The following is an 8,864-nucleotide window of genomic DNA, read 5'->3' as shown; positions in this document are numbered from 1 at the left end:
CTGTCATTCCTTTGTTTTTCTTTGATACTTAAATTTTACTGAAAAATAACACCAAGTGATATTTATATCAGTCCCACTGTAATTAGTATACTGAAATGGAATTTGAATAGAGCCAGGAGACACAGAGACATTGTACATGTGTGGAACATAGTGCATGAAAATTAAGGAAACAATAAACATGTGGAAAATAATATGTTGCTTATCACGGAAGATAAACCAGAAGAAGAAACTATTGCTGAATGTCTCAAGCAATAGAGAGGTACAGGTGGATAAGAATTTTTTTCTTTTTTCTTTTTTTTTTTTTTTTAAAGTCAACAACTTTTATTACAACTCACATATTTGATAGAAAAAGGAATGTAGCGTCAGGTCCGGTTGTATGAAAATCGGTAAAATGCAGGTTCGTCCTGGTTGCTCTGTTGACAGCCGGGTCAGGCTCTCAGCGACATCAGGCACAGCAGCTGCACTTGTCCGAGGCCCCTTTGCAGACGCAGCCCTGGGCACACTTGGCGCAGCCCACGGGGCAGCAGGAGCAGCAGCTCTTCTTGCAGGAGGTGCATCTGCAGGCTTTGCAGGTGCAGGAGCCAGCGCAGCTGCAGGAGCCGCCAGTGGGGCAGGAGCACTTGGGGTCCATCTGGAGGAGAAGTGAGGCCCGAGGTCCAAAGCAAGGGGCGCAGCCGCTTCACTAGTCCGGTGGGGGGCGTCTTTTTCTTTTTTAAGTGTGGTTGTCTTGCCATTTTAGAGAAGATTCTGTATTGGGTAGATAGTTGAGCAAAATTTATTCTACATTCCTTCCTAAAATAATCTAAGAAACCATGAAAGATATCAATTGCTATTAATTAGATTGTTTTTAAGCATTATTAGAGAATTGTTTTTCAGGAGGTCCCTCTCACTCAATCCCTAGCAGGTAACTTTTTCCATTTGCTACTGCCACCCTTTAGATTAATCCCTCCTAATTTCTCACTTGGAATGTTGCTATAAGCATTTTGACTGTTCTTGCCCAAGCTGAATCCATCCTTCTCACTGTTGTCATCATTGTATTTCTCAAACAGAAATCTAAGTTTGATGTTCGTGTATAATCTCTGTTACATAGAGAATAATGCCTAAGCTTCTTGATCTGGTATTTAAGCCTTCCTAATATTTGGCCTAACTATACGTTAACCTTTATATTTTGTCACTTCTCCACCCTGTCCTAATAGTGATGAATTTTTCACCATTCTTTTATGATGTTACAAAAGTCCATGCCTCTATTTCAGTGCACTTATTTTCTCTAAGATATGTTATGCCTTCTTTTCTCCTTCATCATTTAAAAGTCAGTTCAAATGGCATTTCCTCTTCAATGCATTCTGTTACTATCCAAGACAGCAAAGGAAAACATGCTTAGCTTCTATGGTTCCACAGAATTTTTGTATATCTCTGTCTCTTTTATTTTCTTGTTTTTACACATTGAACTAAAAATCTAGACTTTAATGCATAGTAAAATATTATTAAATTTTGTAAAAATTTAAATTCACCTTAAAAATATTACGCAAGCTTCCCCATGTGTTAAGTAGCATAGCAAATGAGAAAATGTGTTTCAAGCTCTTTAGTTTCAAACAATTATAAGTTGATTGAAATTAATCTTGTTTAATCTCATGATTTGTATAATGTTCAACTTCTTCTTGGATTCAATCATGCAATATCACATAGTATGTATATATATGGTATATAGAAAGTTTATAGCATTTATGTATTTCTGACATTAATGTAATTCATGGGATCTTCAGCTTTTCCCTTAATATTCATGAGTTTCTTGAGATTATATCTATTTCTTAATCATAACTACATCTGGATGTTAAAGTATAGCAGCTATTAAAGTGCCTAGCACATAATAGGGAATCAATAGACATACACTGAATATAGTTGAATAAATCTCTTCTAAAAGACCAGTGACAATGTGCAAATTAATGTAAATATAGAAGAAAGTTACCATCTCCTTCAAAATTCATGATTTTGGAAGATTGCTGCCTTCTAAAATGTATTCATGTTACATATAAAGAGTTTTTTCTTATCAGAGCATATTCTGATTTCATAATCAAAGTCAGTAGAAAATTGAATTTACTTAATAGAAAATTGTATCTTTTAGAAAACATTAAAGAAACCACCTATATGTTAAAAGGTAGCTAATTCTGACATCTTAGAATTTTTTTCTGATTCACACATTAATACCATGAACCATCCTTGTAGTAAAGTAATAACAATACATTAGTAGCACTAGATTTAGTCAAACATTCTATTCAATCATGTCTTTCACAAGTCCTCTAAACTCTAATAAAGTGTAATTTCATATTGTATTTTTTTTCCTGTATTCTCATATCTTTCTTTGATGGGGGAAGGGAAATGAGACTCTTGGGTAATTATTGATACTATATGAGAGGTACTATGCTTGGAGCTGAATTCTACAAAAGTTTATTTTTTTTTTCTTTTTCTGCAAGGATTATAATCTATTTCATAGACGAAAAAATTGAGAATTGGAAAAGTTAGTTCCAGTTCAGCTGTCAGGATATATAGTATTTGCTAACTTTGTTTTTCCCCTCCCTTCTCTTCCCTTCCCTTCAGTCATTCAGAACTTCTGAATCAAACAGAGAAATGTTTTATACCTATTTAAGAATTTGCATTTAGATGAGCTTGATGGTATACTCATTTTCTCTCTTCTCCATCTGGTAAAAACCTATTTATTCCTCAAAATTTATTTCAAATGTTACATCTTTATAAAAGCTTCCTTCATTTGATATGGCAAAAGTAATTTTTTCCCTCCTTCATTGACTTTCCCACAAAAATTACACTCATTTCTAGTGAGCACTTTAAAATGTTTAATACAAAGTTTGTTTGCAACTTTTCTTCTCTACTGGAAAGGACATTTCTTGAGGACAATGCCTTTATACTTGTTTTATTTTATTTACTCCAATCTGCTAAAAATATTCCAGAAGTAAAGAGTCAACGTAGGAGTTTAAAATGAAGGCACAGTATTTTAGCTCTTGTATGACTTTTGATAAATTAGCAATATTTCAGTGATTCTTAATTTGAATGTTCATTGAAATCATCTGGGAATTTTTTTTTTAAGTGGAGATATCCCTCCTTTACAACTATCACCATTTAAAGCAGTCATGTTGTATAGAACTATTTCAACAGGCTGTATCATATGCTGTTGACTAGGTTAAAGATGGCTGCATTGGGACAAAAGCTAATAGCAGGTCCAGTCTTCTGTGGTCATAATGCTTTTACAGTTCTATCCACCTATGTGTAAGAACACCTCAGAAGCGACTTTTGTACAGGACTTTTTGCTAAAGCATCACAGAAGCTATGTACCAGGCTATTACCATGCATATTTTGTTTATATTATTGAATTATCAACATAATATATATAAAATTTCTTCATTCTTTTATATAATAGCAATCATTTTCTTGTGAAATCTTTCCAAATGGATTCTGAATTTTCTTACTTAGTAAACAAAATTATATTTGGTGATGCATTTAGTATTTTTAACCTCATTTTAAGGTTAATATAAATGATCGTGTGCTGCTTTTTTTAAGCAAGTTTTCTGCCCTTATTTTCAGTCCATCCTAGAAAGTCTTTTCAAGCCTCGAGGACTCAAGTGCTGACTTTACCTAATCTTTGAAACTTGTTTACTGTTATTGATAATGGCATAGGAATTTATATGTTTTTTTGGACAGCAGATGGGGTTCACAAATCACCTTTAGGTTCCTTCAGTAATAGGCAAAACTTTATTGCATTTTCTCTCTTGACATCAACAATTGGCTGATGCCACTATTCTATTGCCTCCTTTTAAATTAAACTCTGTATTTTGTGCTGCCACGTGGAACCACTTTAGCAAAAAAGAGAGGCTGTGTGAGATGCTGGTCAAGACCTCCATTTGATGAAAAAGTTGGAGGATGGTTTGAATATGGATGAAAGAAATTGTTTGCTTTGGTGAGGTTTCTTACCAAATAAATATAGAACAACTTAAAAACAGGAAGAAAAATCTTCATAACGCTACTTTTATTTTATTTTTTCCCCAAGCACTAAAGAGCAAGAAAAATATTGGCAGCCTGAGCAGTATTTTAATGTGGTTTTACATGCTGCATTATGACATATTACCTTTCTGGAATCAAATATTTCAAAGGGCTGTAATGATTTGAAATTGTAATCAGGTGTTCAGAGTCAGTTTCCTTAGGATTTTAGCCCGATAAAAACAAATTCACTGGAACACGCTAGAAAAATAATATATTTTTTAAAGGACTTCACTTTTTTTTTTTTTCTCTCTCTCTCTCTGTTTTCAAAGTGATGTTGCTACGACCACATGCACACAGTAGGGCGGTGGTGGTGGTGGTTAATCTTTCAAGTTAGAAGAAAATAGAAATATACAATTGAATAGTTATTATGGAATTTTAAACTTTTTATGCCCAGAAGTGAGACTAGATTATTCTCATCTCATTTAGTTGAATACTGTGTTTAAAAGTATGATTTTAAACTAATAAAAGTACGATTTTAAAATAACTTATATGTGTGTACATATCTACACACACACACACACACACACACACACACACATATATATATATATATATATATACAGCCAGAATTTAAATCTTCATTTTACATGGGAGCATATCACAGTTAATGCCTGAGTCGGGGCCTTGTTCACCTAAATGACTGGTTGGATCCAGAACCCCAACTTCACTGCTTGTACAACGGAGCGCTAGAGAAGCTCAATGTGAGGAGAAGGTGATAGGTGAGGGTGCAGGGCTCATTTGGTGCCTGTAACTCTACACAATGAAGGGAAAGGAGACAAAATGCCAGAGGAAGAAAGGCAAAGCATCAGAAACCAGTTAGGCGGGAAGTATCAAGAAAGCCCAACGTAGAGAACAGGGCCCTGACCTGCAGGCTCTTCAAGACATAAATTAGGGAGTTTTAGGGAAACAGGCTACAGCAAGTCCAGAACCCACCCTATTAATTAACAGAAATAGCAACAAGAAATGTGATGATAGTAATTATGACTACTATTAAGAGAGGATCAAGGGACTCTACATGACATTTACATTTAATCCTCAAACGGCTTTTGTGAGATAGGCATGACTAACAGATCAAGGAACTGAGGCTCCCAGAGGTTAAATATCCTGTCCGACTACACAGCTTTGTAATCAGCTAAACTGGTGTTTCACTGTATTTAATTATGTCCCGGAGAAGTGAGAGACAGAAAAATTCCAAGAATATTGTTAACTGTATTAGATCACGAACTGGGGATTGAAATTTCAGAAACTAAAGCTTAGATTTCCAGCAAAGGAAAAGATATAGGTCCTCTGCTTAGAGTCAGATGATATTCCAAGTGTTGTTCTTCAGGCATTGCTTAAGATGCAAATAATAACTAGTGGTTTTGGTATTAAGGCTGGTCCATAAAGGTATATACAGTCTGTAATGTAAAAGAAAATTTGTATTGTTAATTTAACTCAACAATGCCAGTTTTTTTCAAAATGATTTTTAGCAGCACAACTTATATTTTTAATTTGTGAAATAATAAATATACATTTAGTTTCCCTATTCTCTGAGCAGTTCCATTCCTGGCACCCTCCCCACAGCCCAGGGATACTGTAGGCCTTCTGTTGTTGAAATCAGTGAAAAATACCGAAATACCATTTATAACTTAATATCTATGAGGATAAAACTCAGGTTTACTCTTGGCCTTGTCAACGTATTCTCTTGCCTTCTGTCATGTATTTCCTGAGTTCTCCTTTCTCTCTTTTCAACACAAACAGGACCTGGGATTGTAGCTATGCTCTGATAGGGGCATGGTAATAATTTTGAGCACATTTTACAGGATTTCAAAGGCATTCCCAGCACTACTTTTTGAGAAAAAGTAATTAAATTAAAATATTTAGCAATGAATTTCTTGCTCAAAACATTTTCTTTTTTTAAAATAGATCTTTATTAGAGTATAATTGCTTCACAATACTGTGTTAGTTTCTGTTGTACAACAAAGTGAATCAGCCATATGCATACATATGTCCCCATATACCCTCCCTCTTGAGCCTCCCTCGTATCCTCCTTATCCCACCCCTCTAGGTCATCGCAAAGCACCGAGCTGATCTCCCTGGAGTATGCTACTGCTTAACACTAGCTATCTATTTTACATTCGGTAGTGTATATATGTTGATGCTACTCTCACTTGGCCCCAGCTTCCCCCTCCCACCCCTTGTCCTCAAGTCCGTTCTCTATGTCTATAGCTTTCTTCCTGCCCTGCAACTAGGTTCATCAGTATTATTATTATTATTATTTTAGATTCCATATATATGTGTTAGCATACAGTATTTGTTTTTCTCTTTCTGACTTACTTCACTCTGTATGACAGACTCTAGATCCATCCACCTCACTACAAATAACTCAGTTTCACTTCTTTTTATGGATGAGTAATACTCATATATGTGTATATATGTATATATGTGCCACATCTTCTTTATCCATTCATCTGTCGATGGACACTTAGGTTGCTTCCATGTCCTGGCTATTGTAAATAGTGCTGCAATGAACATTGTGGAATATGTCTCTTTTTGAATTATGGTTTTCTCAGGGTATATGCCCCGTAGTGGGATTGCTGGGTCATATGGTAGTTCTATTTTTAGTTTTTTAAGGAACGTCCATACTGTTCTCCATAGTGGTTGTATCAATTTACATTCCCACCCACAGTGAAGGAGGGTTCCCTTTTCACCACACCCTTTCCAGCATTTATTGTTTCTAGATTTTTTTGATAATAGCCATTCTGACCGGCGTGAGGTGATACCTCATTGTAGTTTTGATTTGCATTTCTCTAATAATTAATGATGTTGCATATCTTTTCATATGCCTCTTGGCCATCTGTGTGTCTTCCTTGGTGAAATGTCTATTTAGGTCTACTGCCCATTTTTTAATTGGATTGTTTGATATTTTGATATTGAGCTCCATGGGCTGTTTGCATATTTTGGAGATTAATCCTTTGTTGTTTCATTTGCAAATATGTTCTCCCATTCTGAGGGTTGTCTTTTTGTCTTGTTTATGGTTTCCTTTGCTGTGCAAAAGCTTTTAAGTTTAATTAAGTCCCATTTGTTTATTTTTGTTTTTATTTCCATTACTCTAGGAGGTGGGTCAAAAAAGATCTTGCTGTGCTTTATGTCAAAGAGTGTTTTTCCTATATTTTCCTCTAAGAGTTTTATAGTGTCTGGTCTTACATTTAGGTCTTTAATCCATTTTGAGTTTATTTTTGTGTATGATGTTAGATAGTGTTCTAATTTCATTCTTTTACATGTAGCTGTCCAGTTTTCCCAGCACCACTTATTGAAGAGGCTGTCTTTTCTCCATTGTATGTTCTTGCCTCCTTTATCATAAATTAGGTGACCATATGTGCGTGGGTTTACCTCTGGGCATTCTATCCTGTACCATTGATCTATATTTCTGTTTTTGTGCCAGTACAATACTGTCTTGATTACTGTAGCTTTGTGGTATAGTTTGAAGTCGGGGAGCCTGATTCCTCCAACTCCGTTTTTCTTTCTCAAGATTGTTTTGGCTATTCGGGGTCTTTTGTGTTTCCATACGAATTGTAAAATTTTTGCTCTAATTCTGTGAAGAGTGCCATTGGTAGTCTGGTAGGGATTGCATTGAATCTGTAGATTGCTTTGGGTAGTATAGTCATTTTCACAATATTGATTTTTCTAATCCAAGAACATGGTATATTTCTCCATCTGTTTATGTCATCTTTGATTTCTTTCATCAGTGTTTTATAGTTTTCTGAGTACAAGTATTTCGCTGCCTTAGGTAGGTTTATTCCTAGATATTTTATTCTTTTTGTTGTGATGCTAAATGGGATTGTTTCCTTAATTTCTCTTTCTGATTTTTCATTGTTGGTATATAGGAATGTCAGAGATTTCTGTGCATTACTTATGTATCCTGCAACCTTACCAAATTCATTGATTAGTTCTAGTAATTTTCTGGTGGCATCTTTAGGATTTTCTGTGTATAGTATCATGTCAGCTGCAAACAGTGACAGTTTTACTTCTTCTTTTCTGATTTGGATTCCTTTTATTTCTTTTTCTTCTCTGATTGCCATGGCTAGGACTTCCAAAACTATGTTGAATAAGAGTAGTGAGAGTGGACACCCTGTCTTGTTCTTGATCTTAGTGGAAATGCTTTCAGTTTTTCACCATTGAGTATGATGCTTGCTGTGGGTTTGTCATATATGGCCTTTATTATGTTGAGGTAGGTTCCCTCTATGTACATTTTCTGGAGAGTTTTTATCATAAGTGGGTGTTGAATTCTGTCAAAAGCTTTTTCTGCATCTATTGAGATGATCATTTGGTTTTTATTCCTTAATTTGTTAATGTGGTGTATCACATTGATTGATTTGCATATACCGAAGAATCCTTGCATCCCTGGGATAAATCCCACTTGATCATGGTATGTAATCCTTTTAATGTGTCATTGGATTCTGTTTGCTAGTATTTTGTTCAGGATTTTTGCATCTATGTTCATCAGTGATATTGGTCTAAAATTTTCTTTTTTGGTGATATCTTTTTCTGGTTTCAGTATCAGGGTGATGGTGTCTTTGTAGAATGAATTTGGGAGTGTTTCTCCCTCTGCAATATTTTGGAAGAGTTTGAGAAGGATCAGTGCTAGCTCTTCTCTAAATGTCTTATAGAATTCACCTGTGAAGCCATCTGGTCCTGGACTTTTGTTTGTTGGAAGATTTTTAATTACAGTTTTAATTTCATTACTTGTGATAGGTGTGTTTATATTTTCTAATTCTTCCTGGTTCAGTCTTGGAAAATTGTACCTTTCCAAGAATTTGTCCATTTCTTCATGG

General features: G+C 35.1%; 1 protein-coding gene across 1 annotated transcript; it reads right to left on the bottom strand.

The window, feature by feature from the left end:
- Positions 1-423: 423 nt before the first annotated feature.
- Positions 424-679, bottom strand: LOC133076867 (metallothionein-1E). The gene has a single exon (XM_061171482.1). It carries the CDS (start codon positions 629-631, stop codon positions 446-448), a length of 186 nt encoding a protein of 61 aa, XP_061027465.1. The 5' UTR covers positions 632-679; the 3' UTR covers positions 424-445.
- Between the last annotated feature and the right edge of the window lie 8,185 nt (positions 680-8,864).

The sequence above is a fragment of the Eubalaena glacialis genome, chromosome 17 (genome assembly GCF_028564815.1).
Source record: "Eubalaena glacialis isolate mEubGla1 chromosome 17, mEubGla1.1.hap2.+ XY, whole genome shotgun sequence".
Taxonomy (NCBI): domain Eukaryota; kingdom Metazoa; phylum Chordata; class Mammalia; order Artiodactyla; family Balaenidae; genus Eubalaena; species Eubalaena glacialis.
Note: the sequence above shows the minus strand (reverse complement) of the source record. Positions and strands in the feature narration are given on the sequence as shown.